The 13,456-nt window shown below is 40.2% G+C and overlaps 1 protein-coding gene across 1 annotated transcript; it reads left to right on the forward strand.

Annotated features, from left to right (window-relative positions):
• Positions 1 to 11,053: 11,053 nt before the first annotated feature.
• Positions 11,054 to 13,245, forward strand: LOC111892744 (cytochrome P450 CYP72A219). The gene is made up of 5 exons (XM_023888797.2): positions 11,054 to 11,335; positions 11,533 to 11,753; positions 11,850 to 12,094; positions 12,204 to 12,588; positions 12,705 to 13,245. Exons 1-5 carry the CDS (start codon positions 11,071 to 11,073, stop codon positions 13,128 to 13,130), a joined length of 1,542 nt encoding a protein of 513 aa, XP_023744565.1. The 5' UTR covers positions 11,054 to 11,070; the 3' UTR covers positions 13,131 to 13,245.
• Positions 13,246 to 13,456: the final 211 nt, after the last annotated feature.

The following is a 13,456-nucleotide window of genomic DNA, read 5'->3' on the forward strand; positions in this document are numbered from 1 at the left end:
TTGATATATGCTATTGTAAATGGATTAGAACAACCATTAAACCAACTAAAACAAGTTTTAAAACACCAAAACAGTTTAGGGTAATGTTTCTAGTCCATTTCCAGCAGCAAAAGTCGAAATTCTGCATTCTGATCATTCTACTCGCCGAGTGCACGAACCTACTCGCCGAGTAGGATGAATTTTGCCTTGAACTCGGCGAGTCCCCCCATGGACTCGGCGAGTCCATCAGCCAGACAGCAACAATTTCAACTTTTCTTTCATTATTTTGCATCAAGTATCAAACAAGCAAGCCTAGGCTATGATACCACTGATGGGTTTTGAGCAATCTAACACTTCCTAAGTGTGCATGCAACCCTAATAAACCTTGGATCTATGTTTGTCTAAATACATGCAAAATAATAATTTTCCAAGGTTCATAACTTATCTAACATGGCATGGGGTACTTTTAAACATAAAAGAATTAGATGAGATTACATACCTTTTAGATGAGTTTGGTTCTTGAGGAGTTTGAGGGCCAAGCACCAATAGTGTGAATGCCTCAAATGGAATCACAAACCACCACAAACTCTTGGAAAACTTTGAGAGAGAATACACACTTGTATTTTCGGCCACACACAAGCACACACACACACTAGTTCACTAGTTGCCATTTCATGCTCCATAAGCATGCTTATATAGTGTGCATGGTTAGGGTGAAACCCTAATAACCCATGACCTTTCCTTTCCAAGGATCCATGGGTTAAAAGCTCCATAGATCATCCATGGACTTCCATCCAAGCCTAGCCCATTAACAAATGAGTGTTAGCCCACACCATATAAAACCAATAGCCCATAATCTAATTAGTCTTCCTTTTAATCTCTAAATTAATTCATAATTAATTTAAGACTAATACTAATTAAATAACATAACTTCATATTAATATATTATAACTTATAATATATTAATAAACATATGTGTATAACTCTCATAAAATTATCCATAAATAGTTTGGATGAGATGCAACCCAAATGGACCATGCCGGTCGGGTCAAGTATATACCAAATAAGTTATGGACTTAGACACCTTATCCAACAGGAGCTTCATTATAAGGCGAGGTAGAGTCGTCGTCGGGATTTGGAGATAGTGAGTACGTGAGATCTTAGACTTTCCACGAGGTGAGTTTTCTCACTATACTGTACCCGGAAGGGTTTTATTGTGTGACCGGAAGGTCGGATATGTTACGAGTTGTATGCATTGTATGTGATAAGTTAATCGTTTATATACGCCATGTATGATATGTTCGATATGGGCCGGAAGGCATTATACTATGGGCCGGAAGGCATATATGTTGTGGGCCGGAAGGCATTGTGATGTGTATTGTAAGGTAGGACAGGAAGGTTTACCGAGCCGGGACGGAAGTCCCCTGAGACACATGGACCGGAAGGTCAGGGCCTGGAAGGGTGTATGTGCGTAAGTAGTATTTTGGGGAACTCACTAAGCATTTATGCTTACCGTTGTTGTGTTATGTGTTTCAGGTACTAGCGAGGACCGTGGGAAGGCGCCGACGTGATCGTACACATTGTCTGGGAAACTATTTCATGATCATTGGGATGTGCTTTGTTATGAAACATTGTCTACGTTTGAATTTGGAATATTAAAAGATGGTTTTGATGTTTGCAAAAATGAAAAAAAAATTGTTTTAAAATTTACGTTGTTACAAGTTGGTATCAGAGCCTTGGTTTGAGGGATTTGGATACACCTTCGGGCGTAACTGAACTCAAACCGGGGATTTGAGAAAATTTTAATTAATAAAAACAATAAAAATTTTATAAGAGATTTCGAAACAACCGAAGGAGAAGCAGTGTGTACGGTCAGCCAGCGCCCGAACGGTAAATCCCCAAAATACCCTTACAATATGTGTTATGAGATATGTTATGATATGATATGCATGCTAGAGTAGACTAGGTATTCATATTAGGACTAGCGTGGCCTGATTTGTGATGCCTTAGTCTAGGGAAACCTGCTGCTATAAGATGCGTTGAGAGCGAGTAGGTAACCAATGCATAGCAAGAATAGAGTACTCATGATCTGGGGTTCGAGGAGGAGGACTTGGGGTGAATGCTGATGCGGTGTAGTCGGTAGTATTGGGCCCGTACTACTGAAGACACCGGGTCAGTGGGCAACCCAAGTAAGAATCCTTGGGTATCGAAGACCGAGTAGGGTTGCGTTATCGAGTGCGATTATGCTCGATGGAGTCTCTGATATTTTCTATTGTATTTCAGAGGCATCATGGTTGGGACGCGTCACAGGCCTGAGACGAGTGGTGTGAGTGACGAGGAACTTCGTCAGATGATCCACGATGAGGTGGTTACGGCAATCCGGGCCGAGATCCCAGAAATGTTTGGGTCTATCAAGACCACGCTGTTGGAGACTTTTGATGAGCGGTACGCCGCGGTGACTGAGGCTGCGGCCGCTGCAGCTACAGCAGCTGTGGCTGCTGCCAGACCACAGGGAGGTGACTCGTTGCTGTTCCGGGAGTTCAGCAACACAAAGCCACCCGAGTTTGACGGAACGCAGGATCCGATCGCTGCGATGAGATGGATTGCTGATATTGAGGGATGCTTCAACACTTGTTCATGTCCGGAGCATCTGAGGGTACGGTTCGCTTTGAACCAGCTCCGCCTGGGAGCAAAGGATTGGTGGAAGTTCGTGACGGCGAACTTCAATCTTGCGGAGGTTTCAGCCGTGACTTGGGAGAGGTTTACTACTATGTTCAGAGACGATTATGTTCCCCCGGTGGAGAGGGAACGATTGGTATAGGAGTTCTTGACCCTCAAGCAGGGTAATGATTCTGTTACGGTGATCACTCAGAAGTTTCATGAGAGGGCGATGTTTTGCCCTGAGCTGGTGTCCACTGAGCAGCCTCGGATGAGCCGATATTTGGGTATACTGAGGAGGGATATCCGGGAGTTCGTATCGAACTCGTAATACCAGAGCTTTGCTGAGCTCCAGGCGAATGCCAGGAAGAGAGTGATCGAGTTGGAGACCCAGGTCAGGGAGGTGGCCGAGTCTCAGCGGGCAGATCGGCGGCCGGCTCAGTCCCAACCGGCAGCCAAGCGGACCAAGTCCGCCGATTCGAGGACGGGAGGTCAGAAGGGCCGCACTTGCGGAAAGTGCGGCAAGGGTCATGAGGGGGCATGTCGATCGGGTGCTTGCTACAAGTGTGGCAAGGAGGGGCACATTGCTAGGGATTGCCCCAAGGGATTTATGGTTTGCTTTCATTGCAACCAGACCGGCCATCGGAAGGCCGAGTGTCCTCAGCTTCACCAGGGATCAGCACAGGGATCTGCGCCTACGGCTAGGATTACCGAGACTCGGCCGGTGAAAGCCGAGGCTCCGAAGGCTCGTGGGAGAGCTTTTCAGTTGACTGCAGAGGAGGTCCGCGCGGCGCCCGATGTCGTAGCTGGTATGTATTCTTTCGTGTATTTACTTTTATGCTAAGATATTGTGCTTATGTTATGATATGCGTAGGTACTTTTCTTGTGAATTTTGTTCCTGCCTTGGTATTATTTGACTCGGGTGCGAGTCGGTCTTTTGTATCTTTGGCTTTTAGCCAGCACATCGGTATTGATCGGGAGGTGATGAGTCGACCCCTGCTGGTTTCCATAGCGGATGAGAAAGCGGTATACGACACTGACGTGATTCGAGGATGTGTGCTCGAAGTTTTTGGTGTTAAGTTCCCTATAGATTTGGTTGCTATAGCGATGGGAGATGTATGTATCATCGTGGGCATGGACTGGTTGAGTAAGTTTGGAGCAGTCATTGACTGCGAGAGACAGCTGGTGACTATACGAGACCCTAGCGGGGGAGTGCTTACTATGTATGGCGAGGGGTCCCGATGTGGGTCAGCGTTTTGTTTGGCTGCCAGGGCGAGACAGAGTTTGCAGCAGGGTTGCAGTGGATTCATCGCCTACGTGATGGACACTCGATTGGTCGCGGGGAGGCCCAATTCGGTTGACGACGTTCCAGTAGTATGCGAGTTTTCGGATGTGTTCCCCAAAGAATTACCAGGTGTGCCTCCGGAAAGGCAAGTGGAGTTCCGTATCGATCTGGTTCCGGGAGCGGCGCCCATCGCCAAGGCGTCTTATTGCCTTGCTCCACCAGAAATGCAGGAGTTATCCTCGCAGCTTCAGGAGCTGCTGGGAAAAGGGTTTATTCGGCCGAGTAGCTCACCTTGGGGCGCGCCGATTCTTTTTGTCAAGAAAAAGGATCGTTCGCACCAGATGTGTATCGATTACCGGGAGTTGAACAAGTTGACGGTTACAAACCGATATCCGTTACCTAGGATCAATGATCTGTTCGATCAGTTGTAGGGGGCATCTTGGTTCTCCAAGATAGACTTGAGGTCGGGTTATCATCAGATGAGGGTCCGGGATGAGGATATCCAGAAGACTGTATTTAGAACTCGTTATGGACATTATGAGTTTGTGGTGATGCCTTTTGGGCTCACCAATGCCCCGGCTGCATTCATGGATCTTATGAATAGGGTGTGTAGGCCGATGCTGGATCGGTCGGTGATCGTATTCATTGATGATATCTTGGTATATTCGAGGTCTAGGGAGCAGCATGAGGAGCATTTGAGGGAAATTCTTGGAGTATTGAGATCGGAGAAGCTGTATGCCAAATTCTCCAAGTGTGATTTCTGGTTACGAGAGGTCCAGTTCCTAGGGCACCTTGTTAACCAGAAAAGGATATTGGTCGATCCGGCCAAGATTGAGGCAATGATGAGATGGGAAGTGCCGAGATCACCCACTGAGATCATGAGCTTTCTGGGATTGGCCGGCTATTATCGAAGGTTTATCAAGGATTTCTCCAAGATCGTCGTGCCACTTACTAGGATGACCCGGAAGGGTGTTGCATTTTCATGGGGACCGGAGCAGCAGTCCTCTTTTGAGACCCTTCGTCAGAAATTATGCAAGGTCCCGGTGCTCGCACTCCCGGAAGGGATGGAGGATTTTGTGGTATACTGTGATACATCTATATCAGGTTTAGGGGCGGTACTCATGCAGAGGGGACACGTTATAGCATATGCTTCGAGGCAGCTGAAGCCTCATGAGTCAAGATATCCCACCCACGACCTGGAATTGGGGGCAGTGGTGTTTGCCCTCAAGATCTGTCGGCACTACCTTTATGGGGTTCGGTGTACCATATACACGGACCACAAGAGTCTGAAGTACTTGATGGATCAGCTAAATCTGAACATGCGACGGAGGAGATGGTTGGATGTGGTGAAGGATTATGATTGTGAGATCCTGTACCACCCGGGCAAGGCTAATGTGGTGGCCGATGCATTGATCCGTAGGGCGGAAAGCGCCCCAATCTGAGATATTTGTATGAGGTTGACGGTGATGACTCTGATTTTGGACACCATCCGAGGAGCTCAGGCTGAGGCTGCGAGACCAGAAAACCAGAAGAGGGAGCAGGTTGTCGGTCAGGTATCGGAATTCGTTACGGATGGTCGGGGACTCATGACTTTTTAGGGTCGGGTTTGGGTACCATTTGTGGGCGGTACGCGTACCATTTTGATACAGGAAGCGCATCGGTCGAAATTCTCGATTCATCCCGGGGATATTAAGATGTATTTAGATCTAAAGAAGGAGTATTGGTGGCCCTATATGAAGAGGGATGTTGCATGGTTCGTCGAGAGGTGCCTGACTTGTCGTCAGGTTAAGGCCGAGCACCAGCGTCCGCACGGTAAATTGCAGCCACTGGAGATTCCCGAATGGAAGTGGGAACAGATTACCATGGATTTTATCACCAAATTGCCAAGGACTGCGAGGGGGGTCGATGCAATTTGGGTGATTGTGGATAGATTGACGAAGAGCGCTCATTTTCTAGCCATCAGTGAGAGCTCTTCTGCGGAAAAGTTGGCAAAGTTATATGTCAGGGAGGTGGTATCGCAGCATGGGGTTCCGATGTCGATCGTCTCAGATCGGGATGTACGTTTTACTTCCAGGTTTTGGAAGAAGTTTCATGAGGAGTTAGGTACGAGGCTGCATTTCAGTACCGCATACCACCCGCAGACGGACGGACAGAGCGAGCGGACGATTCAGACGCTTGAGGATATGCTCCGAGCATGTGTTTTGGATTTTGGAGGGAGTTGGGACACCTACTTACCCTTAGCAGAGTTTTCATACAACAACAGCCATCATTCGAGCATTGGTATGCCACCCTTTGAGCTGTTGTATGGGAGGAGGTGTCGCACCCCCATCTGCTGGGGAGAGGTAGGGCAACGGGTAATGGGTAGCACAGAGATTGTACTCCAGACGACCGAACAGGTACAGCAGGTCAGGCAGAGATTGTTGACCGCCCAGAGTCGCCAGAAGAGTTATGCGGACAAGCGTCGGTCCGAGCTTGAGTTCCAGGTTGGTGACCTTGTGCTCCTAAAGGTCTCTCCTTGGAAAGGAGTGATACGATTCAGGAAGAGGGGTAAGTTGGGACCCCGATATATTGGACCTTTCAGAGTAATTGCTAGGGTAGGCAGGGTAGCCTATCGGTTGGATCTACCTGCTGAGTTGGGACAGATCCACAACACCTTTCATGTCTCTCAGTTGAGGAAATGCATTAACGACGAGTCGACAGTGGTGCCATTAGATGATATTCAGGTGGATGCAGGCCTGAACTATGTGGAGAGACCAGTGGCGATCAGGGATCGGAAGGTTAAGGTTCTGAGAAACAAGGAAGTACCCCTAGTACAAGTGCAGTGGCAACATCGGAAGGGATCCGAGCTGACATGGGAGTCCGAGTCTGAGATGTGGGATCAGTATCCAGAGTTGTTTTCAGTATGAGACTTCGGGGACGAAGTCTGGTTCTAGTGGGGGAGAATTGTAACAGCCCGAAATCCAGGTATTCATCTTTTTGGCCCTTCATCTTTGTAATGTTGCCATTTAGGGTTTGCATGTTAGGCAAGTACGCTGGGCGTACAAGGAGTACACTGCGCGTACTCGCACGTCTCATTTGGACGCGTTCACCCTCAGGTACGCAGGGCGTAACCGGTCCAGACCTAAAAACCCTAATTCATTCGGAGGGCTATAAAAAGAATGTGTGGGTCGACTTCTCAGCCACCATCCCTCAGAAAGAAACCCTAAAGAGAGTGTGCATCCGTTCTTAGGCCATTTGTGAGTATTCTAAGCTTGGTGGTGCCCTTTTCAAGGTAGCAAAGGAAAGGAGGAGCTCATTGGGAAGGCTAGAAGTGGTATTCAAGTGTGGATCTGAGCTTTGCAAAGGTTGGAGCTTCATTATAAGGCGAGGTAGAGTCGTCGTCGAGATTTAGAGAAAGCGAGTATGTGAGATCTTAGACTTTCCACGAGGTGAGTTTTCTCACTATACTGTACCCGGAAGGGTTTTATTGTGTGACCGGAATGTCGGATATGTTACGAGTTGTATGCATTATATGTGATAAGTTAATCGTTTATATACGCCATGTATGATATGTTCGATATGGGCCGGAAGGCATTATACTATGGGCCGGAAGGCACATATGTTGTGGGCCGGAAGGCATTGTGATGTGTATTGTAAGGTAGGACCGGAAGGTTTACCGAGCCGGGACGGAAGTCCCCTGAGACACATGGACCGGAACGTCAGGGCCTGGAAGGGTGTATGTGCGTAAGTAGTATTTTGGGGAACTCACTAAGCATTTATGCTTACCGTTGTTGTGTTATGTGTTTCAGGTACTAGCGAGGACCGTGGGAAGGCGTCGGCGTGATCGTACACATTGTCTGGGAAACTATTTCACGATCATTGGGATGTGCTTTGTTATGAAACATTGTCTACGTTTGAATTTGGAATATTAAACGATGATTTTTAATGTTTGCAAAAATGAAAAAAATTTGTTTTAAAATTTACGTTGTTACAAATTATCATACAATAGCATTATCGACACGTCCGCATAATAGTTGTCCATCCAGATTATATATATATATATATATATATATATATATATATATATATATATATATATATATATATATATATATATATATATATATATATATATATATAATACCTTCAGCTGCTTTATATTCACATGTGAATCTAAACTAGTCCTTTATATCTCACACGTAAATCACAATTGTATCTAATTTTTAATATATTAATTCACATTATAATAATAGTTATACCTCTATATATATATATATATATATATATATATATATATATATATATATATATATATATATATATATATATATATATATATATATATATATATATATATTAACTATGTTCTTGAATAAATGGAACTTATCAACAAAATATTTGTAGTATTTATATGGTTACATTAACTTTTATTTAATTTTAATCAAATTATCTAACATAATGATCATTTTGCAACTGAATATTAAACTAAATAACAAATTAACAACGAACGAATATTAATAATATAATAGACAAATAATTTACTTGTCGGTGTAACAATATAGAATTTTTATGCATTGTTTTCTATATACTATACATAATTAAGAAAATAGAAGCAAATTAAAAAACAAAATGAGAACTAAGGACAAGATGTCTCCTTCGTGCACAAAAAATACCATGTTTCTCTAGAGTACGTGGTTAGGATGAGAGGTCAATATCATCATCTATTCTATTTTGGAATATTCATATATACACTTCTTTAAAAGAAATGATTTATTTGTTTATTAGATGCAATAGCAAAAATATTAGACATATAATACGATATGTGAGTTTTTCAGTTTTTATCATAATAATTAGTTTATTTGTCGAACAATTAAATAAAGTTGATTATTATATTTAAAGTATGTTAATTGGTTTTAGAAACATATTTTGATTTTATTTATTTTCGTGAAAATTTTAGAAAAATAGATTAACCAAAGTGTTTTTAAATTTTTTATTTTTTTGAAAAAGTTTTCAGAGAAAACAAGCCAATTTTTCCAAAACTAACCCATGCTTAAGCCATCTCCAATGCATTGAACTCTTAAGAGTTCAATAGATTGTCATATCAGCATTCCACTAACTATACCATTTAACCTATTAAACTCTACACTCCATTAAACTCTTAAGAGTTCAATGGATTTTCACATCATCATTTTAACTTTTTTTATAAATAATATTAATAAATAAAACTAGAATATTACATTAATTAGAAATTCAAAGTTACAATTACTAAATATTAATTAAAGATTACAATTTAGAAATTAAAAGTTACAAATAATATACTAAATAAAAAGTACAATATCTAAAATACAAATTTTACTTCATATTGTATTTTATCTTAATCTCGTCACAACGATTTCTCCAAATTTCACGTCCATCTTCCGACATGGTACTGAGATCCATAAAAATGATTGAAATTTCATCATTCTTTACCTTTTCTTCTTTAATCTTCATCTTTCTTTCTTTCAATGCATTCTTCATATCCAAAGAGTTTTGATAGCGTTCAAAAGTCTTTTTATTTTCTTCTATATGTTTTTCAAGTATTTCATCAAGCCTATTACCAGATGACGAAGTGGAATTGGTAGCTTTCCCTTTTGCTGCTTTTTTTGCTGCATTCCTACCAATTGGACGAGTTGTAACTTCATCATTATCCAGGTTAATGAAAGATTATGTATTTGATGAAGACATAGATGCCCCAGATGCAGTGCTTGAACCTTTCCATTTCTGTTCATTTTTAACGATATTCCAAATATGTTCGTGCCTAAAATCGGCACCATATCTAGCATGATAATGCTCAAAAGTTGCACGTTTGAGATCATCCTCAGACCATCCACTGAGGTGTTGACTTTTCAACACTATATACATTTGATTAAATGCAACTGCAAATGGGTTCATGTAATGCCAATGCGTTTTGAGGTTGGCTTGAGTTCTTGCAACGTTCGACGTGTTGCTTTTTTCAATGATGTATTACAAGGTTATGCTCCTGAATGCAATTTACTGTTAATGGAAGAACATACACAAAAGGATATTATCTTGCAGATGGTATATATCCTGAATGGGCTACAATGGTTAAAAGTTTTCCACATCCGGCCGATCCAAAAAGGATCAAGTTTAAAGAAATGCAAGAGGCTGCAAGAAACGATGTGGAGAGAGCATTTGGTGTTCTTCAATCTCGTTGGGCAATTGTACGAGGTCCAGCAAGATCGTGGCAACTTAAAAACATAAAGGATATAATGTATACATGCATTATATTACATAATATGGTCGTAGAAAATGAAGGAAATGCAATTAGTAATTAGTCAGATGATGTTGATCCTCCTATACGTGTGAATCGAGGACTTGTCGAAGAAGTTCGATATCAAATTCAAAGAAACTCTGAACTACGCGATAATGCCGTACATCATGCTCTTCGACATGATTTAATGGAGCATATTTGGGAACGTTTTATTAATATGTAATATCACTATGTTGTATTATAATAAATAAGATGTTATCTTTTAAAATGTTTTTAAGATTTATATATATTTTTTTATTTTTTAGAATAAAAAATATGAAGTAACTTAATAAATTAAATTATTGAATATAAAATAAAATAAAGTATAATATATATATATATATATATATATATATATATATATATATATATATATTGTTTATTGCAAAAAAATATTAAATATTACTTTCTATTGAGAAAGAAAAACAAAAAAAAAAGTTTTTACAATAAAATGAGTAAAAAAAAGAAAGAAAAAATAAGTTTATATAATAAATTGAGAAAAAAAAAAGATAAAAAAAGTCATACCAGCGTTGAATGGGGATTAAATCCCTCATTCAATCAACTCACTCCACAATGGTTTGTATATCCATTCAACTGCCACATAAGCTTTCTTTTCCCATTAAACTCTCCATTAAATGACCATTGTAGATGGCCTTAGCATTTACATTAACAATCTAAAATAATATTCTTGTGACGTGGAGGATTTGGCACATAAACAATAACAAATGGATCAAAACCATCAATTACTCAAACCATAAGGTGGTAAACTGAACATTGGCCATCAATAAATACCCTTCTCTCTTTGTTATCACGACGACAAGCTTCAAAAGATCACAGCCATTTCTACTACATACAAGGGATGGAGATAAGCGCAGTTTTTTGTATTCTTGGAGTAGCAGCAATCTTTTTATGGACAATATCGAACTGGTTGTGGTTCAAACCAAAGAAGATAGAAAAGTTTCTAAGAGACCAAGGCCTCAAGGGTAGCTCTTATAAGTTCCTTTTAGGAGATCTGAAGGAAATGGTGCAGATGTCAACTGAGGCCAAATCCAAACCCATGAATCTAACTCACGATATTGCTCCTCGTGTGTCGCCCTTCATCCATAAGTCCATTTCTGCTTATGGTACGTACGTACATGTATACTTAAGTTGTTCTAGATTTTTGTTAAACCATGTTTTACGTGAATTCTTGTAGCATCAACCAAATTGTAAATAGGGATGTTAATTTTGGATTATTTGCTATATTGCTTAGAGAAATATAGTATCTAAAATTATATATGTCTATCTTGCATGTTTATTTATTTATTTTTTTAAATTTAAGGTAAGAGTTGTTTTACTTGGATGGGAACAAAACCTTTGGTGCACATATCTGAACCGACTATGATACGAGAGGTCTTTGCTAACTATCAGCAATTTCAAAAGCCAATCGAAGGAAACCCATTAACAAAGTTGCTAGTCAGAGGATTAATCTTGGCCGAAGCTGATCAATGGACTAAACATAGAAAAATCATCAATCCTGCATTCCACGCTGAGAAGCTTAAGGTTTCTTGATACTGAATTTTTTTTCTTTCCATTACAATATATCGCGTCAGATGTAGAACACAGGGTCACTTGGAATTACTTATGTTTTTCTGGCAGCATATGGTACCCGCATTTTATGTGAGCTGCAGTGAGATGATCGACAAATGGGAGGAAATGATAACAAAAGGAAGTTCGTGTGAAATGGATGTGTGGCCTCATCTACATACGTTTTCAAGTGATGTAATTTCACGTACAGCATTTGGTAGCAATTTTAAGGAAGGAAGAAAGATTTTTGAACTTCAAAACGAACAAGCGGAGCTGTTTATAAAGGCTGCACAGTCACTTTACATTCCTGGATCAAGGTGAGTATGCATTCATAAACAATATTAATTAGTGTACTATTTATTTGATAATTTAAATTGTAAAATCACAAATTTTGGCATTTTATCTGATCAAATAAGATTTATATAGATTTTTGCCGACAAAAGACAACAAGAGGATGAAAGAGATTCACCGTGAGGTGACAGCTTCGATAAAGAACATTATTGATAAACGATTTGACCCAATGAAAGCTGGAGAAAATAGCAAACATGACCTTCTGGGCATCCTTTTGGAGTCAAATTATAAAGAAATTAAACAACACGGGAATAGCAATTTCGGATTAAGCATTGAGGAAGTAATAGAAGAATGTAAGCTTTTCTACTTTGCAGGACAAGAGACCACTGGAAATATGCTTGTTTGGACTATGATTTTATTGGGTCAACACACGGATTGGCAGATACGTGCAAGAGAAGAAGTTTTCAATGTCTTTCCAGATAAAAAACCAGACATTGATGGGTTGAGTCACCTAAAAGTTGTACGTTTTTCCCTACTAATATATTGTCTATAAATTGACCAATATATATGGTGTTTGTTTGATACACCAAACTTCTTATTTATTTTGTATCTTAAATCATCTTATTTGTTTTGTAGATCAATATGATTTTCAATGAAGTTCTTAGGTTATATCCTCCTGCAGCAGCCGTAAGACGGGTGACACATGATGAAACCAAATTAGGTAAGTTCACTTTACCAGCAGGAACCCTTGTCCAAATTAACGCATTGTTTTTGCACCATGACAAAGATATGTGGGGTAAAGATGTGAACGAGTTTAAGCCTGAAAGATTTTCTGAAGGCGTGTTAAAGGTGACCAAGGGAAAAGGCTCGTATCTCCCATTTGGAGGTGGCCCTCGTATATGCATTGGCCAAAATTTTGCTATGCTAGAAGCTAAAATGGCACTTGCAATGATTCTTCAAAGCTTCTCATTTGAGCTATCTCCATCATACTCACATGCTCCTCATACTATAATCACTCTACAACCTCAGTTTGGTGCTCACTTGACTTTACACAAACTGTAGCTAGGTAGTTTGGTGCATATTTAATCTATTATAAAGGATTATCTATACTTTATAACCGGTTGTTGTACTATGTTAATTACTGGTTTGATGCATATTTAATTAGTTTATAATAAAATGTCCCTGTTGTTGTTGTACTATATATATATATATATATATATATATATATATATATATATATATATATATATATATATATATATATATATATATATATATATATATTTGTGGTTACTACTAGTGTTTCAGTTGTAACGCATATGTTTTTTATATCATTATGCACCCTGATGGTCAATCCAGTGAGCTGGTGACACACTACCTGTAAAGTG

This window comes from Lactuca sativa, chromosome 8 (assembly GCF_002870075.4).
Source record: "Lactuca sativa cultivar Salinas chromosome 8, Lsat_Salinas_v11, whole genome shotgun sequence".
In the NCBI taxonomy this organism is placed as follows: Eukaryota; Viridiplantae; Streptophyta; class Magnoliopsida; order Asterales; family Asteraceae; genus Lactuca; species Lactuca sativa.

Bases quoted from the DNA above. Each gene is read 5' to 3' on its own strand.
- LOC111892744 (XM_023888797.2), top strand. From the start codon at position 11,071: ATGGAGATAAGCGCAGTTTTTTGTATTCTTGGAGTAGCAGCAATCTTT. The intron at 11,754-11,849 runs GTTTCTTGATAC...TTTTTCTGGCAG, and splicing joins TCCACGCTGAGAAGCTTAAG to CATATGGTACCCGCATTTTA. The intron at 12,095-12,203 runs GTGAGTATGCAT...AGATTTATATAG, and splicing joins CTTTACATTCCTGGATCAAG to ATTTTTGCCGACAAAAGACA.